The 27,893-nt window shown below is 37.0% G+C and overlaps 1 protein-coding gene across 1 annotated transcript in view; it reads right to left on the bottom strand.

Annotated features, from left to right (window-relative positions):
- Positions 1–27,121, bottom strand: part of DIAPH3 (diaphanous related formin 3) — a 190,751-nt gene extending 163,630 nt beyond the window's left edge. The window contains exons 1-8 of the mRNA XM_083855235.1: positions 26,718–27,121; positions 16,174–16,347; positions 12,567–12,671; positions 6,347–6,477; positions 4,890–4,964; positions 4,740–4,809; positions 4,227–4,363; positions 3,672–3,777 (exon numbers count right to left, since the gene is read on the bottom strand). Coding sequence (XP_083711361.1) covers positions 3,672–3,777; positions 4,227–4,363; positions 4,740–4,809; positions 4,890–4,964; positions 6,347–6,477; positions 12,567–12,671; positions 16,174–16,347; positions 26,718–26,777 — 858 coding nt within the window. The 5' untranslated portion in view covers positions 26,778–27,121. The remainder of the gene's footprint in view (positions 1–3,671; positions 3,778–4,226; positions 4,364–4,739; positions 4,810–4,889; positions 4,965–6,346; positions 6,478–12,566; positions 12,672–16,173; positions 16,348–26,717) is intronic.
- Positions 27,122–27,893: the final 772 nt, after the last annotated feature.

Below are 27,893 nucleotides of genomic sequence, written 5' to 3'. Positions count from 1 at the left end.
TACTGCTATTCTAGCACTTCTAGTCAAATTCGATCAAGTGAGAATTCAATTGCAGTTCATAACAAGAACATACTTTAGCCTTCTTGGAACAAGACAAAGATGCACTGGATAATATTAGCAAACTATTTATTTGTGTAGGAATACAAAGTAATAATGAAAGTCCCAAACTCAAGGCTACAAAAAGCAGAATGATAAAAAGTTATACAAGAGGAAGGAAAAACAAGTCTAAGCAAGGCACATTGCTTACACATGTAGATTTGAGTAAATTAGATCACAAAATCTTTTTTGCAATTTTAAAAACTTTTGAAAGGTGATAAAGGCAACAGCAGGAGCCTGATAGTAGATCACAAACATTTAAATCATGCTCCAAGTGAAACTAATTCAGTACACCTAGCAGTTAGCATAATATACTTAAATCACATAAGATGGCAATAATTTGAAATCAGTTTGTTCAGTCTTGACGTTTAGGTAAGGTAAGCTTTGTTCTGATTGACCCTATTACATAAGCACTTATGGAAAGGACCTCATTAGTGCAGAGCTACCAAGATTCATCAAATTATTCAGCAAAGCAAAATGTCACAGCCATCTCACATCCCCACATTATTAAATGACAAAGATTAAATAGTATTTCCCGACAATTGAAAATACTGGGAGGATAAGGTTTGTGATGAATATCTAGGATCTTTTGTTTAGTCACAAAAATGCTTCTCCTAGGATATGCATGAACCTGCACATTTCTACAAGGATGAATGGTGTTCATTTTTCAGGAACTTAACTAGGAAAGGAAAAATTGCACCTTTGATTCACCATTGTACCTCTTTTCAGTCCTAACGGGAAAATTAGAAGGAGCTATCACCTGCAACTAGATCTGCATGGAAGAGTAACATTCTTCTGTTAGTTAAACCACCTGCTTGAGAAGCAGTGATGAAAGTTGATGATTAGAGAGGATAAGCACTCATTTGACTCTACTGGAAGAATGAGAAGTAGGAAACAAACAAGCTGGTTTTGTTTTCATAACTTTTTTACATATCAAAATTGGTTGTGCCAGAAAAACTGTATTTCCTGCCTCCATGACTTGAACAAGCAAAGTACTTTTCAGTTGTCATCATAAATATACAAGGTACCAGATTGCCCTGTATGCGTTTTAGGCTTAAGATGTTAAACTACATTTACTTTAACAAAACCAGAAACTCCTGGCTGTAGTTATATTCTCAGAATAAGACTACTAATCTTGTCTTGAACCAAGATCAATTAAGTATGCTTTCCATAATTTTGGATTTTATGAAAGATAGAGCATGTTTTGCTCTCAACAAATGCAAAAAAAAAGATAGACAGAGCTTTCACTAAAAATACAAAAATCACCCTACTGAGGCCTTTTATGTATTCAGTCTTCTAGTAACAGAAATGTTAAGTCAATTCAAAATTGAAAAGGTCAGTTGTTAGTGTCAAATTGAACTGCCAGAAAGCAAGCATACATACATCAAGCAGACAATCAAGGCAAGTATGCCAAGTAACTGACAACTGTAAACTTCTGTCTCATTAAAACACTGTCAAATTAACCACCAATTCAATGTCATTGTTAGAAAAGTTTACAGCTGATTCACATGAGGAACCTTGATTTTTCTGGTATTAAAAACAAGAAATCTAGCAACCATTTATGAAGTCTGAAAAAGTAAATATAAAAGAGCCTTTTAGCAGAAAAAACATACTCTAATGAAAGTTTAACTCAAAAAAAAAAAAAAAAAAAAAAAAGAAGAAGAAAGAAAAGAACTTAAAGAACTTTTAACGAGTTTCCATGTCTACACCAGATACAGCAAATGAAACAGCAAAGCATTATCTATTTGCAGGAACTTCAGGCTAACACTCTCAGCAAAGCCAAATGAACATATTAAGCAGAAGCATTTTAGCAGAAGTACTGCACCGGTTACATCTAGAGTAAATTCTCATTTTTAATAATGCTTCTATCTTCTGTATCAAAGGATAACAAAATAGCAGATGTAGGTATAGCCCAACTGATAGAAAGTATAACCAGTAGGAACAAAATTTTTAATTTGAAGATAGTCCTAGAAAAATAAAAATTGTTACTGCACAGGTAACTCTGCTGAAGTTTCCTGCACTGATTTGGTTATATCACCCGTGGTAACCTGGTCATGGAGCTGAGCATCTCTGCAAGCAGTGGGGACCCATCATGAATAAAATGAGAGGTACAACAGATTGACTTAATTTGCCTGATGGTTCAAATAGAGTAATGGGCTGCTTTTAGGGGAGTTTCACACGCATTTTCAACTATAAAGAAAAGGAAATTACAGATAGTAACTTTTTTTTGTATTAAATCTACAGCAGCTTTTTTTCTTCATTAAATCTATGAAGATGCAAATATACACAAGCCCTGAAAATTCAACATCACATCTGAAAGCCCAACACTCAAAACAATATCCTCCTAATTTCAATTTGGAATTCCTCAAATCCTTATACGCTTTACAGAGACTCTTGAATTCTCTCAACTTAGATACAACATCCTGGAATTGAAAAAGAATTTTCATGATCTAAAACATTCTCCCTACTAAATCAAAATGTTTTTTTAAAAAAATTTATATCCCAGAGAAAAATTGATATCTCAGAAGTTTTTGATCTTCCATAAAATTCATGGATAGCCCAGGGAAACTGTGGATGCCCCACCCCTGGAAGTTGGACTAAGCCTCAAGCAACCTGGTCTGGTGAAACGATGCCCCCTCATGGTAGCCAGCTTGGAAGAACATGGTCTCTAACACCCAAACCGGTCTATGATTAAAAGAGAGAAGGGGTAAGGAAGAAGGGACAATTTTTCAAAAGAGAATTCCATTGGTACTTGAAAAATTGAACTACAAATAATTCTCCACCTGCAAATATTCCTTTATGGTTAGCTTTTCTGTGAGACAAATTAAACAAACAGCAACTTTTATTGTCAGACATGAACTATTTAATATAAAAGCTGAGTAATTCAAACACTTCTTTCCAGCTTTAGATTAATCTTTTACTATTTTTGTAATAGTCACAAATAATTACAATTATGAACAGCTCCCAGTTCAACCAGATTGCATGAGTTCACATCTACACTTTCAGACCAATGATTCATAAAGATCATTCAAACACAGTATAATACTTTGTGCCTTCCTGCAGTAAACTCTACATGCAACTGAAGCAATTTGAAAATAAGGTGAAAGTTTTCTTTCCTTAGACCCTCTGAGTTCAATTGTATGATATCATAAAGTTAGCATGAGCAATAGACCTCTCAATGATTTAAAACACTAATTATAAAATGCAGCTGCCTAAAAACTTACTTTTTAGTATTATTCATCTTCAATTTCAACAAATATTGCTAGAAGTGGTGATCTTTTTTCATCCAAACATATGATTTACCCTTTATTTTAAATATACACTGTCTTTTAACTTGCAAAGATAAGATCTCGGTGAATAGAAATCAACAAATTTGACCTGCACCACCTCTATGTTTCCAGGCTGAATCTTCCCATGCCACATCTCAAAAGACAAAATTATAAACTATATTCCAAAATTCGACCCCAATTTGAAACAGTATCCCTACTCCTTTTTATTGTAATGACTTGTTCTGTCCAGAAAAATATGTAATTTTATTTTTACTTGTTGAAGTAGTTTAAAAAAAAAATACTTACTTGCAGCTGAACTGAGTTATCCTGAAGACCTTCTACAATAGGAGAGAATCTATCAACATTCCTCTCCTCTGCTGCTGCTGTTATGGCTTCCAAAATTTTTTCAAGGCTGTGAGAAAAGAGAATCATTTCACTCAGGAGAGATATTTAAGGTTGTTTATTTGCTATCCTAAAAGCCATGTTGCCAAACTATTCACCTGCCTCAATTTCTTGTAAACAAATTTAGGAGGTTTAAGCAATAGTTGTTGCCTTCAGAGACTTTTGTAACCAAAGAATGACTTACTGGATTATGAGGGTTAAGAAAATTATACTAATAAATATTCAGCAAAAGAATTGCTGCATAACTATTTCCCTTTAACCAGCACATCCAGATGTGAAAAAGAAAACTCACTGATATGACCACAATAAAAAAACCACAAAGATATTTTGAAAACTGACAATATAATAGATATTATTTTCAAACCTAAATTGAAAATTTTATCATTTAATTCAGATATAACTATAATTTGGGATATTGTAAAATTACCTTACTATTTCTAGCTTAAATACAGTACTTACATGTTTTCCTCTCCAACAATGCACATTGCAGATAAGAGTTTAACTATATCCGTCATCATGTTAGTTTGCTTGGGATCAATTGCTTTGGTCAGCAACAAAAGGCTCCTCTCTTCTCCCAAAATTCTTTCCAACCCATACTAAACAACAGAAGAACATTTGTAAGGTAGGGAATCCAAATGACTTTTGAGTATCTAGTAATGACACCCATAGTTCCCCTCAAGTAAGTATTTCAAATTATATTTAAGTCTGTGAAATAATCAAAAAGTTAAATAAGAGAAAAGTCCCAAATAGGTCACCTATTCTGTAGGAAGGGCATATATCAGCATCAAAAGTTTACATTATTGTCTTGGAATATTTCTGCAGAGAGAAAGTGGCTTTTGGCACACAGAAAGAACTTCAAACCACAACTGACCAACCCACCACTTCACCAAATTGCACAGACTTATACTTATCATGTACCTTATCTAACTGAACTGTAGTAATTTAGTTTCTAGATTAAATGAAATCCCATACCTTATTATTCATGAAGGCTCTCAAACACTGTATAACTTTATGCTGACTCCTCTTCACAAGTCTATCCTGACTGAATAAATCAAAAATTTAGTGTAAATAAATGCTCTTTAAATATTAAGACAAGCTAACAATTTTATATTAAATCCTTACTTTTTCATCTCAACCAATCGTTCCAAAACATCCAACAGCAGTCCCAGACCTTCTTGGCCAAAGTTTTCAACCCAGCTGGAGAGAAAGAAAAAAGACATTTTAAAAAATTGACATTTCAAAGACTAATGACAGTGAAAGAAAATTGTCACTAAAAATAAAAGCAGGTAAAACTGGATTGTTTTAAACCCAAAATATCTCCCAAGAGAACACAACAAAAATTTAAAATTTCAGCTACCAAAGGCAACTTTTGATGAGGTTAAACCTTTGGCCAGCTGTTTCTACATGAGACAGATGCTTCATGGTCCTGTTTTTGCTCAAAAACCCTTGACATCAAATACAAGTAACAGCATACTGACAGCAGAACTTACAATTATAGGAAGAGAAAACCAGGTAATTTTATTTTTTTCTTCTAAAAGTAAATAAATTATGAAAATAAATTTTTCTTTCTTGGATGGCTGTCTTATTCTGAAACAGATTAGGCAAATAACTGGAAATTATTTCTGGCATATCTGGTCGTATCTGTCATAAAGATAATCCTACAAGATTCATTTCTTTGAACATTTTGTATTAGCAGAATTATGAGCAGCCACTTTGCTGTTCATCCAACAGCTTAAGACGATTGACTAAAGTCCTGATGCATTTTTACTGCTTTTACCTTTGCTTCCACAAGAGAACAAAAACTACTTACACTACCAAAGAAAACACTCAGCTTTTTGCCGTTCTGACAAAATACTAAGTTATCAGTGCCTCTATTATCAATGTATTTATTAAAAATGTCTTCTTAATGAAATTCAATCTGTTGCGACTATTACAGAAAAGGAGAAGAAATAGTTGCAGATAACTGTTTATAAAATAAAGTCAGCATTCACAAATCAAGCTGCACAAAACAAATCAAAATTAAGACTAATCAGTGATTACTGAAGAGTTAACCTTCCTTCAATACAGCACAGGTAAACAAAGGTTGTGTTGTCTTCTGTATAGATAAACCCTACAGGTAGGAAGAAAGCTTAAAGTACACTGAACAGAAGCAGCAGCACACATGTAGAAATATATATCTTTTCTGGTGAACAAACTTACACCAATGTGCCTAACTCCCATTATTGATCAATCTGACAAAAATAAGTTAGAAGATCAAAGACTTAGAAAATATTTCAAAAATAAAAATAAAAAACAGTTGACTACTTAGCACTAGAAAACAAAGGGAACTACTTCTGCACCACATTTAATTTACCTTCTCTTAGTATTACCCTGTAGAGATCAGCCAACTCTATTAAAAATAATAGACCTACAGAGCATATGTAATCAATGAAAAAGAAAGAAGTTGCAATCTTTCACTAATGCATACATACTCATTAACTAGAAAACCTTGAAACATATACATCTACATATCCATTAATTTTAATCCATTAAGAAATTAGAATATGATTAATCTCTTTAATATGTGCTAATGATGTTACCTGACAGGATTACTAGTCAAGGACACACGGAGAGATTCTAAGCAAGTGACTAGTCTTTCATCCGTTGACCCAGATTTTAAATCCTGAATAAATTCTTGGGGAGAAATCTTCCTACTGTTCTTGAGGCTTCCCTGAAACACAGAAAATACATTAAATACATTTGTTTTTTATTTGGTGCATATAGAACTTAAATAGATTATTAATGGCTAAGCTTCATTTCTGTTCCTTGAAAAATATATAATACAGATCTGTAAACCTGTAACTGATGCCTGTCTATTATTTGCCAAATACTGACTAAATTTGGTCATTTTATGAATAAATTTATTATCAGGAGAGAAAAAAAATAGGCATCAAATGTACAAATTTATGCTCAGTGAAATAATTTTTTTGTATTGAATGGATTCTGTTTATGCACTGCAAACATCTTAATGATCAATATTAAACAGTAGAAAAAACCAATTATGAGGTCCTCTGAAGAGATGACAAGTTACATGTCCAGAAGGGTGACTGCAGTCACATAAGCACACAGAGTGAAGAAGCAGCAGACCAGAACATTCAGAGCGCTACTGCAGTAACTTCTGCTCTTGTAGAAGTAGACATTCTTGTAGACATAGAAAAATAAGAAGCCTAGTCCACCTAATGAATAGATATATTTTCCACAGAACATATCTAAATACAAAAAAGCAGGCATACAGTGGTGCATAAAACTTAGGTTTGAGTTAATCCATTGCAAGACCCCTTTTTTTGAAAATAGAAGCACAACTGTCATGTTGCACAGACACTTACTAAATAGTTCTTGATTAACTAGTGGCTTAAGTCAGTAATTGAAGAGAATTAGACTTGCAGCGTAATAATAATTTGAAATTATTCACTGTAAATGGTGAGGTAGTATCATTATATTATTATAGATAGCTTCACTCAGACAATGTTTTCTGCTTTGTTAGATCCTCAGAAAATACTGAGAAGTAATCTTTTCTTCTATGAAGTAGATGATGATTAAATAGTTTCTAGCAAAGAAATGAAGTTAAAATCTGGGAAGTGATACATAGATTTAAGAAATCCCAGCTGCCCTTTTATAGTAGATTAAAGAACATATACTGTATGTTAGAATGTTTTCCAAGTAGTATTTTAGAATATATGAGATGGCATTTAGTGAAAACTGAACACTGTGTCTGTTACCCTTTTGCATGTATCTAAACACCACAAGTAGGGGAAACCTCCGGCATACTCAGAAGAAGAACTAGAAGAACTAGCCTAAACAGCAGAAGAACAGGGCTAAGAGCACAGATAAAGAAAAGAACACAGACTATGATATGCTCCCTTGAAAACATGCCAAGAGGGCCAAAGCACACATGGGAGAGATAAAGGTGAAGAGGCAAACGCCAGAAGACCACTACCACGGCCTGGAGACCACCACCACTAAGGACTGAGCATGCCCAGAAGGGCATGGAGTAATTACCACACCAAGCGAGGGCGGGCAGGGTCAGGGAATTAATATGTAAAACCTCAAGGAATAATAAGGAGGGCAAGTTCTCTGGTGAGTATGCGTGTCTTTGGTGAAATTATTCCCCACGTATCTCGACGTTGATAAATACAGACCACTCTAACAACTATTATTAGTTGTGGAGTTCTTTCCACGGCATTTCAGGAAGCATAGTTGACAGACCAGCTGAGCTGCCATCCAAAGGGGCATCAAAAGACAGGAAAAATGGACAGAGGAATTTCAGGAAGTTCCAGAGAACTGTAAATCTTGAACCTGAGGAGGAATAATCTCATGCACCATTTGTTGGGGCCACCAGCAGGAATGTAGGCTTGTAGGAAAATAGGGGTCGTGATGGATGGCAAGTTCACCACAGGTAAGTGCATCACCAGCTGGTTGAGGGAAATGACCCTTCTCTCAGCACAGCAGTGGTGAGACACCTGGAGAATTCTGTCCAGTTCCTGACTCCCCAACATGGAGATATGGACATACTGGAATGAGTCCAGAAAGGGCTGCAGACACATTTACAAGAGAACCTGCAGTACATAAGGAGGCTGGTAGGACTGAGATTGCTTAGCCCCGAGAAGGCTCAGGGGAACCCTATCAGTGAAAGGACAAGAAGAACAGGAAATTGGTTAAACATAAGACAAACTTCCCCCCTCCTCTCTCTGTTTTCTTAAGCATGAGGTTTGTCAAGCACTGGAACATGTAGCTCAGGTACACTGTGTAGTCTCCTCTATCAGAGATATTAAAACTGGAATAGATAAGAAGTTGGATGCAACTATCTCCAGAGGTCTCTTCCAGCCTGATTCTATTGACAACAGAACATTGGGGGCTATAATAATCTCCACTCCAACTATATTTCCTTACACCTGATAACAGATGTTCCAGACATCAACAAAACAAACAAACAAAAAAAAATAAACACAAAACCTACTGCCAGGAACCATCCGGAAAATATAGCATCTCATGTTATATTTTGGAACACTACATGTAAATACATGGAATGTCATTCTGAACATGCTTCTGAATTGATGGATATCCCTAATTGCTTAAGTATGAATGTAACTTCCAAAAACTGTGCTCCACAAAACAAAAGTAGATGAGATATACAGCAGACGATGAGGGTTGAGGTGACAATCTGGAAGATAGATCTAAGAAACCCAAAGAAAATCTTAAAAAATCAGTAACAATAAACATCCCCATAAACAAAAAGAAACTCAGTATTTTTAGTTTTCTTTCATGGATCTTTCCAGCTAGACTCTGCATAGATGAGATAACAGACTGGCTAGAGACAAAATGACCAAACAAACTCCCAGCAGCCTTCATGACAAAGTATTAAACGAAATGTTACAAGAGAGCTGGAACTTTTAAAAAGTCTCAGAAATTCTGCTGGCAGCTCCTGATGTGCATACACTACTTGATAAGCACTCCTTGTATGCCTAAGCATATGGATTAATATCCTGTGTGGAGAATCTGTCATTTCCAGTCACTTCTCCCAGCAGTTCCTGCTGTAAAACTGACAAAAATGATGTAACTAAAATACTTTTAAGTTGTCAGTAAAATTCTTTTCTTTTGATGTACAGACATACAGGACAGTCATATGGACAGGACACACAGTTAAAATGGTTAGAAGATATTTTGGAAGGAATTTAATATAATCAATAGCAATGTGCGCAGTGCCAAGGTCACGTGGTAGAGGAGCCCAGCCAGACTGGAAGAATTCACTAGAATGACATTTCAGAAAACCTCATGTGACCTGTCTGAAAACAGTGCTGCACGCAGTGGAGACTCTCACATCAACGTCCAGAGAGTAACTAGTCATCCCACTGCAGACTCAGTTCCCCATTGAAACATTACCCTATGCAAAAAATCAGTAAACTGTGAATGTCTGTACAACAAACTACCACCGGGATAAGTACCACTTCTTCATAGTTATGCCAAAGTTCTTCAACATAATAAGAATATGATACACCTGCCGGTGCTTAAATAAAATGAGAGCTGCATTTGGTACCAATTGTGAAACAGATTATATTAGCTGTACTTCAGCATGAGAAAAGCTGCTTAAGTTCAAAATGTTCAAGTTAACTGAGAAACAGGAAATATCTTGAGGCATTAGTGCCTCTAGAAAATTGCTCAGCTGAAGAACAACTGGTCTGTGAGCAGATGCAGCATGAAGTCAGCATTAATTAATCCAGTTAAAACATTACAAGGGCACGATGTGAACAATAAAAGCAAAATCTTGAGAAGAAAATTCACTTTAAAAACCCAGTTTACGTGTTTTGAACATATAAAACAGCAAAACTTACGGTTGAGTAACATGATAGCAATGCAACTTTTATTTCCCCTTGAGTATTAACCCTATAACATGGAAATTTATTTTCAAAAGTTTTCTTTTCTACCAGTATTACTTTCCAAAAGGTGTGCTTTGTGATTATTGGAAAGGAATTGTGCACTTCAAGAAAGAGAAACCCTGACACTGAGGTCAATGATAAAACTCTGGTTACAGTAGAGCCCACTTTGATCACCAGAGGCTGTTTCATTTTCATTGATTCAGTAGAGATGCAGTCTCTGTTCTTCATTTTAATAGTTTTTAAAATGATAACTGCTTTAAATGAAACATGCTCAGTATTCTCCATAACATTTGAGAATGAGGCTATCTTTTCCAAGGCATAATGCCTTAGTACCCACCTCCTCTAAGTTCAAGAAGTATGAAGAGAAGTACAAACTATCAAAGGAGTTACTGCACTATCACTTATAGGAGAGGCCTGAGATGGGACTAGTTGCACACAACAGTCAGGAGCTGCATGGCATTCAACTGCTCCAAAACAGTGTGACACTTTCACGAAGTCAAGGTACACCAAAAGTTAAACAAGTACTCTTGGGGTGCAGTGCACTCTTTGCTCTAGACTCAGAAGGGCATTCAGCCCAACTAACTCAAGGAATTAAAGACCGTGCCAAGAACAAAGAGTGTTCAACAGCAAGGGAATGAATTTCCTATACCAATAGTTCCAGCACTAATCTGAAATCATCTGCAGCACTACTGGGTCAAAGTACTGAATCTGTGCCTCACAGAAACAGCTTCTCCCAGTACACAACAAGTGAATGTCACTTCCAGTAAAGACATAACAGCAGGAAGAGAGTTCAGGAAAGACAAGTTTCCTGTATGGATTGGTCTTTAGTCATCTCCCACCACAGAAAGGGGAACACATGGGCTAGCAGCAGAGGAAGGGAACAGAAAGGAGAAAATGTTGTTGGGGCCTTTAGGAAAATGCACAAGACAATAGTGTGTGGGAATAAATCACTGCCCTGGGGGAGGAAACAGACCTGTCCTCTTCAAGAAAGTACATTATACACCTGCTTTGGGCATAGTGCAAGAAATTCCATTGCCAAAACACAAGTGTGACGACATGCAAAGAAAAAAGGAAAATTGCAAATGCCACTCAGAAAGAAGGATCAATGAGACCTACTCTGTTAAATAGGTTTCAGTTCTTTGCAAGTTTTAAGTGGCAAGAAGCAAAGACATGAAAACCTTCCTCTTGTCAAAGAGAGCCTTAACATCACCACCATCAGTATGCTATGATTCCAGCAACAAAAGTGAATGCAGCAATTGTGCACAGCCAGTCATGTCCTATTATCACATTATTCTTTAGATCAAACAACTGAGGTCTTAAAATACATATGGAGGCTAGGGGTGCCATTGATATATAAATCCTCACATACTATTTTGGGTAGATAAATTTCAAGAACAATTTAAGATTTATTAGAATATAGATTTATTGATATCCTTGATGCAGTATCTCCAAAAAAGAAAAACAAGCTAGACCTAATCTTCTGGTACTAAGGACCTGTTAAGCTATAGAAAGACTAGTAGCTTTGATAAACTCAGCTTATATAAAGTAATCTCTTGCACAAGGCATACCTACCCTCTTAAAAGTGCTAAAGCATTACACTAATAATATATGTCATTTGAACTAGACAGTAAGATAAATATCTCAGTTAAATTACTATATTTAATGTTTTAATTTCTCAGTATTTAGTTATAATTATATACAGGCAAATTTTACTGATATCTCTAGTTACATCCAGCAGTGAGAGTCGAAGATTCAAATTCAAAGGTTCAAATTCAGAGATTCAAATATGAATTCTAAAACAACCAGAAGGATTGAGGACAAGATTAGCTATGCAGCATTTAGCACGGGAGTCAGCTCCCTCTGCAAAAACTAAGCAGTTTTTCTTATGCAAACTGCATCCTTAATTTGGCCCTTACATACAACTCTTTGCACTGCTTTAGAACAACCAGTCATTATCTCTATAGGTAAAAAATGGACAATAATTGATTTTGTGCACAGCAATTTCATTATCAGCTATTAAGTAGCATCAAACATGAATTCTATTTTAAGCCAGGCATGAAAAAGGCTCATCAGCTGAGGAATTCTTTCTAAAAAATGCTAGAAAAGAAAAGGTTCACATCAAACTTTTGCAAGAAGTTATTGCAGAATCTTTCCATCTCTATTCTTACCCATACCTTTACCAAAAAAGAAATGCTGGTTTCTATATAGAAGACACATTTCAAGTACAAGTGACTATCTGCCACTTTATCTTCTAAAATAGTAAGATAGACATAGACATTTTTAAAGGGTACTATGAGAAACAGAACTTAGTCAAGGGAATGTAACATGCATACATCACTTTTTCTGGCTAACAGGAAATAATGTAAGCTTTTAGTCGTTTACTTACAGACTTGGAAGCAGTGCTAATATATTGCATCACCATTTCTTTTTTGGTATTAAAATCCTTTTCTCTCAAAGGCATCTTCTTGTCTTCATTTAAATTCATATCTTCCTAGAATGGGATAGGTAAAAAAAGAAAATATAGTCTTAAATACCATACAGCAACAGAATAATTTAAATATAAGAGACTGACTTAAATAAAGACACAAAAATATGAAGTCATACAACTGAAAGCCATTATACAAACAACTTTTCATAAGATGTTAATCAAAACCATAAAAATCCTTGTCCATATTCCCTCTGAACTCAGACTGAAAGAAACCAAAAACAGTCAACTATGCTAGGATCAACAAGTACATCATAACCATTTTTAGTAAACTCTCTTCTTAGAAAAGACCTACGGTTTCACACACACATGCACCAAACTACAGAAAAGCATGATTTAATACTTCCCAAAATATTTATAAATGTACTCAAACCAGTATTTTACATATTTTTAATTTCAATTTTAATTTCTAATTTTAATTTATTCCATAATTCTCTTCCTCTGTTCCCAAATGCTTAATCTTAGGCAGCAGTATGTGGCTTGTGCTGAAACTAGTTCACAAATTAATAATCACCTTTGCAATTAGCAAGGCCCAAATTCTTAAACATTAAATCAAAACCTTCAGCTGTTATCAAAACCCAATCATAATTAATTCACCCCAACATAAATCCAGAGGTCAAAAAGAGCAGAGAGGTCAAAACCATGCAAGTGACACTTCTGAACGTCACCAGCATTTCTGACACAGGGAGTTCTACTGTTCCAGCCTAGAAATGCTCTGATCATTGTAATCAGTTGCACATCTGTGAGAAATGGCATTTCTCATCATAACGTAGGGTAAAGAATAAAAGCGGGGGAGGGGGGGAAGGAAAAAAGTTTTCAAAAAAAGCCCACAGAGCATTACTATGTGCATAACCCAAGCTTAGCAAGAATTACTGCAGTTATTTTCAGCCAAGACTCATGAGGTGAATCCCTCCCCACCAGCTTTGGCAGGAGCAATGCTACAAAATCAGTGAGTAACCATCTTGATATCAAAGATATTTCACCTAGTCAGAAATCAACGACAAACAGCATAGACAATCCTTAGAGTTCACACTACACCGAAATTTAAGTTTCCTTGTCTTTCAATTGCTTTCATGCTGAAGAGAATGAAGTACAGTTCCTAGAAACATTTACACTTTTGTATAAATCCAAGCTTTGAGAAGTTATTGCAGAAAATGCTTGACCCCTGTCCTGGTTTCAGCTGGGACAGGATTAATTTTGAACTTAACTTGAACTAAAAAAAACACCTTTTCATGCTATCATGTAGCTGTTACAAAGTTCATTGGTCTATTTAAAGCAGTTTTTCCAGGCTTGCTCTTTTATGTTTTCTGAAAAGTAGCTTCTAAACTTAAATAAAGGTATCTAACTTCTAAACACAAAAAAAAAAAAAAAAAAAAAAAAAAAAAAAAAAAAAAAAAACCCAAGAATTAAGAAATCTGTCAACACAAAATGTATTCCATAAGCCTAGATATAACAACAGGTTAATTTATGGGAAATATTCTGTCTGTGTGGGCAGTAAAAAGTAATTTGTTCTTGTTTTTTAACAAATGAAACATCATTAAGACAATTTATACAGACTAGTGATATGAGCACCACAACAGATATTGCTTAGTTAATAAAATACTTCATTTTCATCCTTTATTTCTTAGATAATTGAAATATATTTTACAGGTAAGGAATACCTCTTTGGAAAATAAGAATACGTTATTTCACATATTTTCCTAATAGCACTTACAGAAATTAAAGGAGCTAAATGACAGTTAATTATTATCTTTAACTGTCTGGTTTTATGAGCTCTTTCATAATTTTTGCCATGAAAAGCACACAAGATCCTACTGCATAAAATATTGAAAGAAGGAAGCCATATGCATCCAGGAAAACCCCAAGTACAACATAAGACATTCAGTAAACTCTAAGAATTTAAAACCTTCTCTATTCAGTGCTAACACATTGACTATTTTTTTCTGTGAAAAATTAGTTCTAAAAGACTGGCTACAACATTCAAATTGTTCACCAATCCAACCCCCCCAAATCACTTAATTTGATCAGAACAGCAAACTAGAGGCTACAATATATAATTAGCTATGTAATCTACTGTGACTAAACTAGCTTTATTCCAGCCCATTCAAATGTGGATAATCTGAAAAAATCCTTTCTGTGGTACATGTTATAGATAAAACAACACTGATAAAGTAGCTTAATACAAGTTTAAGTGCTTTGTTATTCAATGAAACTAGGAAAGCATTCAAATTATCCAGATGTCATCAGTACTTTAACATATTTTGCAAAGTAGCTTTAAAATTGGAATTAATTATTTGAGGATCTATGGATATAAGCATCTATATTTATCTAGACACACAGTAGTAGGTTTCTGAGGATTTATTAGAAGTTTCCATTTATTTATGGCACAGTATAACATCACAGACTACCCTATACCAGAATGTCTGTAGGATAGTAGAGAAATACAATCTAAATGTAAGGGGTGCGTGGAAGGAGGCACACCTTTAAGTTTTATTCAAAAGAACTCTCCCATTTCTAACATTTGAGCAACTCTCAGTTACAGTGAAATTTTTAAGAGAAGCAAGACAGAGTATATCAAGAAAAACAAACCATTTGGCAACAAGTAAAAATACGAAAGCTGGTTACACAGTCAATTATTCCTTTCCTTCACCAGCTAAACCATGAAAACTCCAAATGTTATCCTTCAGTTATAGTTCCAAGAGTTCTACAAATGCTTCTTTATAACTAAGCTATCATCAGTGAGTACTAGGAAGTACAAATTCCACAAAGGTACTTCTCTCATAACACATTTCATTTTCTCCACATGCCAGTCCCTGGTAGTCCCTTTGTATTTCAAGAGTTACTTGTTACTTGCTGTGAGGCAGAGAAAGAAATAATAATCCAGGCATCATTCTCCTTGTTAATGTTCTCTTGTGCTCTTCAGATTTCAGTCATTCTTTTCTCATGGCCATTCTCTGTTTAGTTTCCAATTGCCCAAAATGCCATCATCACGACAAAAAGCTCAACCTATTGAGGTGCTACCAATGCCACATGATCTTTGTGACTGCTCTTTTGTAGTGCACTAACAATGACAGCTAAGGAAAGAAGCAAATTTGCAGACAAATGCTGCTTTGGAGGCAAGTTTCTCTTTTTGTGCAAGAGTGACATGGCATATAAATTCAGAACTAAATGTGGCTGTGACATTTGAAGGCATAAAATCTCTTTGTAAAAGTTTCAGATCATCTTGAAAGGAAGAAGGATCCCCCATTTCTTTTCCTCCTCAAAATGTGTTGTATAATCGCACTTCTAATTTCTGTTTCAAATGTACTTGGACTAAATATTTGCAAAGATAATTCCAATACTTTATTTCCTGAGAAACACCCCAACAAACACACAATTATAAGTCACAACAACTATAATATTAATAATTCAGGTTAAGATTAGAATACATGCACAGAAGAATACGTGTTCCACTTATCACTTAGCAATGTTGTCATTCTTTAAGTAAAAGCAAGTGTAAGACTCTTACCATCATTTTTTCAAACAGTGCTATGATTTCTCTTTCTGACAGCGGTTTTTGAGCAAAATCCTCCAGGTCCATGGGTGTGGATGACCAATCTGTAGAATGTGACTGCTTCATATGTGGCAGAGGAGGTCTTTCTTTTTTACTTCTTGGAATTCTTATACTGGCAAATCTATCCAACTGAAAACACAAAAGGTGTAACATCACATACTGCTTCCATTCTGTGTAACCCTAATTAAGATGGGTGTTCTTGGAAGTTAAACATCTTTATTTTTCTGTGGTAGCTTACCTGTTATTTAACTGCCTTATTCTAAAGGCTTTTCCTAAAAATACATATGATGGTCAGTTGCCTAGCACTGGAGTTAACTGACCAGAATTCCATTACATTAGAAAGAAATCATGCAGAACATAAGAATTTTACAGAAAGTTTGGAGGAATAGAAATCTACAAAATCAATTTATGAAGAATTCTTTCCAAGCGTTGCATGTAGATAGAATATGAGAAAGCAGGCTTATTTACCAAAAGCATAGTTTAAAGTGGTTTTAGTTACTCAGAAACAGCTGTACTCCTAACATGGCTACAGAATATATAGACATGCTAAGAAACTAGTTTTTATTAAAAGACAAGTAAGCCTAACTAAGACAGAGTTCTATTTATTTTCTTTCTATTTCTGTTTCTTTTTGCATCGTGTAATACAAAATTTTGTGCCTTTCCTCCAATTATTTAGAAATTAATTTTGGAGAAACTATTGACTCCTCTACTAAAGTTATGTAGAGCACGTTTATGATTTCATGAATGATCCTCATGACTGAGCCCCAGCATACATCAATCACTCTAGGTTTATTAACCCTTTCAAAAGCCAAAAACCTTCTTTTAAAAAGTGGTTTTGGTTGTGGGATTTTTAAGTGGATATTAGATACTCATCAACTTTTTGATCAAGAGTTACTTAGTGAAACTTTACACATTTTCAAAGCTAGAGCTTGTGTGTTTTAAGGTACATGGGCAAGGACCAACAGAAGCCAAAAGCAGCTGTAATGTGTAATGAGATGCGCTACATCATCATCTCTGTAGCACCCTTCGGAACGGATATGAACAGCAGCATCACACTTGTCGACACAAAAGAAAGTTACGGAAACATTTGATGCATAAGAGATTTTGGACGAGATTTCAACCACATCAAGACTTCTGTCTTGGAATGCTATGCAAAAATATTCTGAGTTTTCAATATATCTTATAGGATAAGTATCTTGAGACAAGTACATCAGTTACCAAACTACATGACAAGTAAAATTATTATAGCATCTGTGGAATTAAGATTAGAGAGAGCAAAGAAAATCAGTAGCAAAAATTGGGTACAAGTGTTCCACTCTAGTCAGAACAAGAATTGACTATCAGACATCTATGAAGAGAGGTTTAGAGGAAAAATATAAAGACTTTAATTCTTCCTATGCAAAATTGAAAAGAAACAGTTTTTTGGAACGTAGTAATAGATTGTAAGCTACTCACAGATGGTTGTAGAACATGCAAAAGCAGAAAATTATTATAGCATAAATATAAAAGAGCTCAGCATGGATGATGGGGCCCTTTCTGTGTCACATCAAACCAGCAGGCAATGAGGAAGAGCATACTCTACAGAAATAATTACATAGGCAAGACCCAGGAAGACGAAGAATGCAACAAAAGCAAAAGGGAGGGTAACAACACTGGAAGTGAAGTAGTAGTCATCAGTGGCAAAAACCATCTTACATCTCGACTAAAAAGCAATTTCCCTTCCTGCTTTTAAAATAAGAAGTCTATGGTAAGCATGGGGGGATGAAGCTAGACTTCAAACTGAAGTGACTAGGCTGGAAATGTAAAAAAAAAAATCCTATTATATGAGACTTTTCAAGCAATGTCTTTCACAGAGCACTGAGAAAAGGCAGCATGCCTGCTCCAAAGAATGAGTTAGCCAGTAGCTGCTCCATGCCCCCACAGCTTCACTATGAGGTGCATAATCTAAGACACAAGTCACTGTATTAGCAGATGGTTCACACACAGACTTGAAACAGGTGTAGGGGAAAAACACTTGGCTGATTTCAGCCCATGAATCATTGAACAGAGAACAAATTAGGTTTAGGACAGATGTGCCCAAAATTTCTTTTCCAGCATCTCCTGAAAAATCTCAGTGCCTTCTTTACAGTCTGTGCTCCCCAAGTGTCTCTTCTTCCTTCTGCTCCACACAGCACCAGCAACAGCAGTTCTGGCCAGGCAGAACCACCATGAAATACCCCCTGCAGTCCCAGAGGTCCACTAGAAACAGACAGCCCTTATTCAGGGAGAACAACCTACTCCTCCTTGAAAAGAGCTATTTAACTTGTTCCCATTTTTACTTTCTGTTTTGATTTTAAGCTTCTCTTGAATGTATAGTAGATGTTTTGCATCATTAACATTACGCTGTAATGTTCATATTCCCCATATTCACCAAATCCTATACCACTTATCCCAGAGGAGGAAAGCACATATTGGAATATATTTGATCAGGCAGAACATGTAAGACAAATTGAGATAATAGGATTATAAGCACATTTAAACATGTGTCAAACTAATTACTTCAAATAATTTTAAACGATGTAGTCTAAAAAGAAGATTCCTATATATTAATAAAAGGGAATTCACAACAAGACCTGCACAGCAGTACAGTGTGGATATTCTACATATACTTCCCTTTTGAATTATACATTGAGAGTGCTTCAGAAAAGTTAATACCTCTCAGTATTCCATACAGGCAAATAATTTCATGGTCCACAGAAAGCACTATACAGAAAGAATAGAAATTTCATTGCTTGGGTGTAATGAAATCTACCACTGATGCTGCTGGCGATCCAAGTGCACAGAGGAGGAAACGGCAAAAAAAAGTTCAATAATCTTCCATGTTACACTGAAACATTTTAAATCGGGCTAACCAACAGGCTATAGCTAAGCTTAGCTTTGATACAAAATTTCCCTACAGTTTAAAGCAGGTTTGACCTTGTATCTTTTTTATTTTTTGGTATTTATTTTACCAATAGATACATATAGATGCATACAGGAAAAGTGCTCTGGGACAGTAAGAATGATATCTGTATGAGCCAACATCAAGCAACCATCAAGGATGAATGGCAAAGTTTTATTGGCTTATTTCACAGGCTGACTATTATTCTTTGAGAGCCCATGATATAAGAAAGTGATTCTATGCCCACATCATGGCCCTGAAAAATCAAAGTTACACAGAGATCCACAATATACGCTTTCTGGTTCTTCACACTTTCTAAACAGGCCCCTAGAAAGTAAATCTCTTTGTGCTCTCATTTTGAACTTAGTGATGACTTCTTATACCATTCTCTGTAAGAAAATAGCATTTATTGAACTTACATACTTGATAATGCAGGATCAACGGATTTGTTACTGCTAGACTAATTGTTGGCACTAGAGCTTGTCAAGACATCACCTACTAACAGAGCTGCTATGCATGCAGGAATGAAAGGTGTTACTTCACTACCACCCTTGCCTCCCTCATCTCCCCCTTAATTAGCACATCAAATCATCTATTCCTATATTAAGAAATTCCTCAAAAATGAAATCCAGCATATGCATGTATAAAAACACATTCATTATCACTGTAAGTGATGGCCTTGTAACAGCACTGAAAATGTGCTTGCGACGGCCCTGCTTCTTCATCCTCTCCACCCTCTCCACCCTCCTTGTTCTCTTTGACTGCTGAAGGGTGACTTTCATATACATTTCTTCTGCTTGTGTACAGGGGCAAATGACACCAGCACATGTTGTTTCTCTGCTTCAGTGCCACTGTTTGTCATCAGGGTTGAACTAACCACAGTGTTTGTCACGGTGGCTGGAGCAGCTGCAGGGCCCGGTGTCTCACTGTCAGAGTCAGAGCCCTCCTTTCCCTCCTGAGGGCACTGGGCAGTGCTGGGCATGGCTCAGTAGGCACAGGCCAGGCCCCAGCACAGGGCAGTGGTTTGGGTCCTCCTGCATTGCCAAGATGGCAGCACACCTTCCCCGAGGCCAAAACTTTTACTAGTTTTTCTGGATTATGCACTTGCTAGGTGTAAAGTGCAAATGCAGACCATTGTCCTAGACACTGGCCCATACAGTTCCACACGCTCCTCCACTCCAAACTATCCAGCTTTTGAGCAGATGTCTAGGTGATGTCCTTAAACAAGGCCTGAACCATATGCAACAACATGCTGGCTTCCAGAAAAAGGATCAGGTTGATTTCATGGGTCTTCAAAGGTTATTCAAAATCTTTAAAATTTTCAAAGGCTACCATAATTAGCCTGGAGGAGAAAGAATGAAAGGGGGAGGGAAGAAAGACGTAGGAAGGTATTGTTACAGGTTCAGGATGCCTGCGCACAAAAAACTCAAAGACACGGTCAGAATAGCGATGCAAGTCAATTTTATTAGTCGTGTTAGCAATAAATACATACCAACCCCTGAATGCTGGAGAAGCTGTTGAGCAGGAGAAAGAGATAGAGCACAGCTGCTGAGTGGGAGGGGCAGCAAGGCAGCACCTGCAGGGCATCCCCTGAATGAAAACAGTGTGCATCACATTGTATTCTCTCCTCCACCCTGGAACCACAAGTTATATCTCACCCTCAGGAGTGGCCAGTTTCAGCATCATCTCACATGGGGCCAACACGTGAGATGAGGTCACAAGGCCCATGATCACACCTCCAGGCCAACAACAGCTTTATTGTTCCCCTTTCACAGGATGAATTCCACTGATACAGTTTCATTTCTGAAGGTTAGTCCTATCAACTAACAATAAGTTCTTCTTCTGCATTATCTTGTGGAAGTGCACAATCACAGACCAAATATGTCAGGCCTTAGACCCATCTTTGGTCCCTGACATGGGTATCTTCCCCATAGCTTGTCTTTCTGAGGACATAACTTCTGATTCCTCATTATGAAGACAGAGCATTACAGAATTATTATGGTTTAACCTAAAAAATGTTACTAGAAGTACTGAAACAGCCTTCTTTCTTCCACTCCCATTCTCATGAAGAGACACACACATTCACATATATATAAATATATATATATATATATATATGGAGCATCAAGACACTGATGGTGGTCACTAAGCACAGTCTTTTAGCAGAGTTCTGATATTAAATATATACAGGTACAAAACATTATTTTCCTGAGTGAAGGCAAAATGCCAAGAGGATCACTTCTAGTTTTTGCTCTTTTTCTGGGTGTTCTTCTCACTCTGCCTTACAGGTATGTAGGACAAAAAGTACTGCCACCCTTTATTTTCAAGTTCACGTTTTTGACTGCCTGCTATTTATATACTCAGTAAACACATTTTCACATATGAAAAATCTGCTGGAGCACTACAGAATAGCTCAGTCTCCCAGACATTTTGCCAGTCATTTTAGTCACAGAAGCCAAAAGCTCAGTCATGAAAGTCTGCTGTAAAACCTTGATGCTGACAGATGACAAAGACTTAGGAGAACATTAACAACACGGGAATGAACAAAAGGAGAATACAAAGTGGAACAAATCCTGCGTCTTTGCTTGAAATAATTATTATTCCTACTGGATGGGGAACAGGCACGATGAACTGGGTTGCAACAATTTATTTCAGTATCTTCAGAACTTAAAGCAACCCACTTACCAGCAGAAATACTTCTCAGAAGATCAAAGAAGTTACTTCCAATGACTTCGAGTCAAAGACCTCTTAACATATTTTTCCTCCTTGAAGCTCCAGAAGATTAAAAAAGTATATTCTTTCTTTGACAGTCAAATTGCTCTACAAGATTAACTTCTTAGTATGTGAAAAATTCCACTGCTAGCAGTAGAGCTTTTAAGAAGAGCAAGACTTGCACAAACCAAGATACAGAGAAGAATCCTTTTGATAAAATGACTTCTTATTCCTAATATGCTCAATCTCAGGGATTATTTTACCAATCTAAAATTTATAGAATTTAGACCTGTGCACAATCACATCCTAAATGTGTAGATAATGTTTCACTTTGGATCTTATTTGTCTATATACTGAAAATTATCTAGCCTTTCTAATCTTTAAAGCAGTTGGTATGAAATCAGTATAATTTGATGCTCTAATTTTAGTACGCTTTTCTTTTTTGTCTACATAAGATACCTTTTAATGAAATTCTGTTAATATGCAGGTTTAGTTAATCTTTCTGAGTCTCTCTCTCTCTGCCAAGACTGAGGCAGGCATGCCAGCAAACTGCATCTCAGGAAGTGGAGGATGCTCGCCCAACAGGCAGGAGGGGACCTAAGAGACAGGGAAAAGGGAGGCAGGTCCCTGCTTGGGGTGCCAGGTGAATCCCCCTCCCAACCTACCAAGGGAGCTGTCCCAATACATCTGTTGTTTGTCAGCAGAGAAGGACTAGTGGTGGGTGATGTGTGTGCATGGTGGCCATTTTGGGCACAGGGAGCATGAAATTGATAAAGTTCTCATTTCTGAACAAAGTAAGGATGGGCACCAGCAGAACTGCTACTTTAGGCATCTGGGAGGCAGACTTTGGCCTTTTTAGGACAAGGACTGACAAAGTCCCTTGGGAGTCAGTTCTGAAGGGTGAAGAAGTCCAGGAAGGCTGGACATATTTTAAGAAGTAAAATTTTAAACATAAAGAAGCAGGCAGTCCCCGTATGCTGTAAGAAAATCCAGTGGAGGAAAAGACCAGCCTAGCTAAAACAAACAAACTCCAAAAACCCAAACAAACAAAAGTCTATCGCCTCGGGAAGGAGGGTCAGTTAACTCAGGGGGACTACAAGGGTGTTGTAAGGTTATGTAAGGATAAAAAGTAGAAGACCCAAAGCCAAACTGGAACCTGATCACTGTTGTTCCAGACAACAAAAGTTTCAATTAATACATTGTCAGCAAGGTACAGCTATGGAGAGTCTCTATCCTTTGCTGCTTGCAGAGGGTAGAGTAGTGTCCAAGTATGACAAAAAGGCTGAGGTATTTAATGCCTTCTTTACCTCATTTAATGCCTTCTTTACCTCTTTTTAATACCAAATCCAGTTATGCTCAGGAAACCCAACTCCCAGAGATGAAAGTTAGGGATGGGACGCCAAGCGAAGCCCCCATAAGCCACGAGGAAACGGCTTAGTGATCTGCTATGCAAGTTAAACACCCACAGGTCTGTGGGCCTGGATGGGATGTATCAGAGGATAATGAGGGAGCTGGTAAAAGAGCTCACCAATCCACTTTCGAACATTTACCAGTAGTCCTGATTATCTGGAGAAGATCCAGTTGACTGGAAATTAGTAAATATAAGGGCCACCTAAAAGAAGGATTGGAAAGATGATCCAAGGAACCACAGGCCTGTCAAACTAACCTAGGTACCAGGGGAAGTCATAGAACAGATCAACCCAAGTGTCATCTCACAGAATGTACAAGACAACCAGGACATCAGGCCCAGCCAACATGGGTTTGCAAAAGGCAGGTCCTGCTCAACCAAGCTGATCTCCTTCTATAACTATTTGACCTACTTAGTGGACAAGGGAAAGGCTGTGTATGGTGCCTCTCTAGACTTCACTAAGGCGTTTTGCACCATCTCTCATGGCATTCTCATGGAGAAACTGACTGCTCATGGCTTGGACAGGTACATTCTTTGCTGGGTGAAAAACTGTTTGGATGGCTGAATCCAGGGAGTGGTAGTAAATGGTGCTACATCAAGCTGGTAGCCAGTCACAAGGGGGGTTCTCCAAGGCTCAGTATTGGGGACAGTTCTGTTCAATATCAGTGTGCAGATGACATCACATTGGGTGACAAGTGTTGATCTGTTGGAAGACAGGAAGGCTCTGCAGAGGAATCTGGACAGGCTGGATCAATGGACTGAGGATCAGCAGCCTGATGTTCAATAAAGCCAAGTGCCAGATCCCGAACCCGGGTCACAAAACCCCTTGCAGAGCTCCAGGCCAGGGTCAGAGTGGCTGGAACATGGCCCAGCAGAAAAGGACCTGGAGCTGCTGTTTGACAGAGGCTGAACATGAGCCAGTGTGTGCCCAGGTGGCCAAGAAGGCCAATGGCATCCTGGCCTGTGTCAGAAATAGCGTGGCCAGCAGGTCCAGGGCAGTGACCATCCCCCTGGTGATGCTCTGGTGAGGCTTCACCTCAAATCCTGTGTTCAGTTTTGGGCCCCTCACTACAAGAAAGGCATTGAGGTGCTGGAGTGTATCCAGAGTAGGGCAACACAGCTGGTGAAGGAAAGGCCTAGAAAGCAAGTCCTATGAGAAGCAGCTGAGGGAGCTGGAGATGTTTACGTTGGAGAAGAAGAGTCTTGGGGGGATCTCACTACTCTCCACAAATGCCTGAAAGAATGTCTTCCACCATCTCAAATGAAAGGATGAGATGAAATGGCCTTAAGTTGCACCCAGGGAGGTTCAGATTGGACATTAGGGAAAAAAAAAAATCACTGGCAGAGTGGTTAGGCATCGGAATGAGTTGCCCAAGAGCATGATGGAGTAACCATCTCTGGAAGTGTTCACAAGGCATCTGTATGTGGTACTTGGTATGGCGTTTCAGGGTGTTTATGGAGGTGCTGTGTTGACAGTAGAACTACATGATCTTGAAGATATCTTCCAACATTGATGGTTCTGTGATTCTTGGAATGTGGAGCACTTGAGAGAATAATTAGATATCTCAGCCACCTGCTTTTCACCCTCTGTGGAGCAAGAATGCAATTGCCATCTTTGCAGATAGTAAACAAACAAGCTAAAAGCACATGTGTAAAAAGCAAGGTGTTTCTGAACTTAATGAGGATTTGTCACTATAAGTAGACAATTCATCAGCGTCTCACAAATAATCAAATTTAAATACTGAAAAGCAGTCTGCATTTTAGATTCTCAACGTGGTGCTAACATATCTGAATTTAAAACTAAAAAAAGTTCCTGGTCACCAACATACAGTTGTATTTGTAAGAAATGGGTTGGGAAATACAAATATTTCATAAAGCATAAGGCAGCAGTAAGTTAATATGCAAGTGATTGCCCATGAGAAGAAAGGAAATATATAATTTCTTTGAAAGCTACAAAATCAAGTCATCTTAAATCTTCCATTTCTTTACCTTCTCTTGCTACAAATTTTGACCTTGTCCCAGAATCACACACAGAAAGAGTAAACCAACAGAAAACTGAAAGAGAGGGATAAAAAGTGTCCATTTGAAAGCATACCCTCATTCCAAGATAATGTTGCAAGTAAACAGAATAGCCTCCTTTACACACTGTGGTGTTGTAATTTTTTTTACTGTTAGCTGTTTGCTAAATAGCTGTCATTTCCCTTTTTAAAAATATATATTCATATGAACAATCGGTCCTACTCTGCAAATGAGGTTTCATTACTCTGTGAAGGGGCCTTTGGCATGCTCTGAGAAATTTAAGGAGTTGAGGAAACGTTTGTTTACTACAGAGCTAACAGGCTTTTTGCCCTTATCCCAAAAATCCACAATAAACCTGCTGATCTTTTGGGGCTATGATAACAAGCTGGACAAGTCCAATAAGCTTTGTAAAGTACAAGTACAATAAAGCAGCAGTCTAGCCTCTTTAACACGAAAAAAAAGCGCCTCACAAAAACAAACAGCAAGATCTTCTGCATCCCAACCATAACCCTTACATGACACTATCAAAACTTGTTTTCTAGTTACCAAAAAATACTTTTGCTTTCAGAGAGCTGACAGCATTTTCTTAGGTCTCCAAGATAAATACAAGTTTATATAATCAAACTTGTATTATCAGCCAGTCAGACTCAAATTTCTTAATAACAATTTCCATCCAATGAAACTCTGCTAAAGAAATAGACTCTGCTAAAAAAATAGAAACAGATGATTTAAGTCAAACTAGGACTGATATGCATAAATCTCTCTGCACTTGAGCTCCCAGCTATACACAGAAGTACTTCAGCAAGAACTCTCTATAGCACTGAAGTCATAAGAACTGATCTTTAAGTGATGACAAAACATTGCTTCCTAGGTAAATTCAAAGACTTTGTAAAATAAATATTTTAAGAAAAAATATTATTACCTACAAAAGAATAGTACAGGCAGTGAAATAGGTAACTTCAAGAACAATAAAAAAATCTGGTTTGTGGTTAGATACAGAACCTCATCTCTTGATCAAATTTGAGAAACACTGTTAAACATGACATTGAATGTACTAAAGGCGGTTTGAACAAGCACTAGTGATTTTCACAAGCAAATGTTACTTTGTTAAACATGTTATTTTAAGCTAGCCATGCAGCCTAAGAAACTTTAATATTAAACATGCAATCACAGATCTTAACTATACTGCATGTAGATTGGCACAATTACCTGTGTCAGGCTCATTTAGCTGTGATTAGAGAATACTTCAAAGCCATCCATACATTTTAGCTACTCATACAGATTATGTTACAGATAATTACCAGTTCAGTGAGACTTTGCTAATTAACTAAATTATCCTCAAAGTTAAGATAGTTTCTTGTATTAGTAAGGTTATTTCTATTGCATTAGCAGTAAGATTATTTTCTCAGCACAGCCAAAGCAAAACTTAAGTTGTCTTACCACATCATCTGTCAGTGTCTTGATATTTAAGTGCTGTAAATCAAACAGGAAAGCAATCATGTCAAAATTGTTCAATAAAAAAAAAAAAAAAAAAGCTCAGTTATAGCTACTTTTACTCAAAAATCACATGGAAGTTAAACAGGTTGAATCCTGATACTTGAAATGAACCAAGTTTCTTGGCAAGTTGTACCTTGCTGGTTTCCAATGCACAGTAAGTTGTACAGATGTAAAAAATCTTCCATTCAATCCTCCAACAGAATATCAGAAGAATATGACCCAAGCACAGCTTGAAACAAGTTGTGTTTTATTATATTTCATAACTCAATTATATTTTATAACTAAATATACCTGCTCAAAATTCAGCTACTAGACCTATGTCTTCTCAAGGTGGCTAAGGGGACACCAACAACAAATCATCCAGAAATTTCAAACTCAATACAAGAACACAGAGCTCCTCAAAACTTCAAAACTATCCATCAAGCTGCAAAACACTCAAACTACTCGCATTGTTGAATAGTCTCAGGTAATGCCTCTGTGGCAAGCAGAACATGAACTTGTGAGCAGAAACAGAACTAAGCATTTAATAATAGTAGCATCCACAAAAAATCTATGTATCACTCAAAACAGCAGTTTCTGAACCAACATTTGCTCTCCACTGCACATTGGCAAACACAAGTGCTAGGATGTACATACAGCTCTTGCACAAAATTAAAGAGCAGCACCAGAACATCAGTGACTGATGAGTCAGTGTTGCAGGAATCCCACATAACATTTTTATGAAGAGGTTGAGAACAGACTTGGCAGGAAAATGTCAAGAATGTGGAATCACATACTTAGATGAACTCTCACCCTTCTCCTACACTCCCCTCTCTGCCTGGTGTGCACAGCTTGGCAACAGCTACAGCAACTGTCAATGACTATATCCTAATTGAACAGATTTGGAAACTCTTCACCAAGTCAACATAATTTGCTATCACTCTTTACAACAACCTGAAAGGAGCCCATAGCAAGGTGAGGATCAGTCTCTTCTCCCAGTTAACAAGCAATAGCACAAGAGGAACTGGCCTCAAGTTGCACCAGTGGAGGTTAGTTTGGATATTAGGGTAGGCAGGCATTGGAACAGGCTGCCCATGGACGTGGTAGAATCAACATCCCTGGAAGTGTTCAAAAGGCATG

Source organism: Zosterops lateralis (genome assembly GCF_965231275.1).
Source record: "Zosterops lateralis genome assembly, chromosome: 2".
NCBI lineage: Eukaryota > Metazoa > Chordata > Aves > Passeriformes > Zosteropidae > Zosterops > Zosterops lateralis.
Note: the sequence above shows the minus strand (reverse complement) of the source record. Positions and strands in the feature narration are given on the sequence as shown.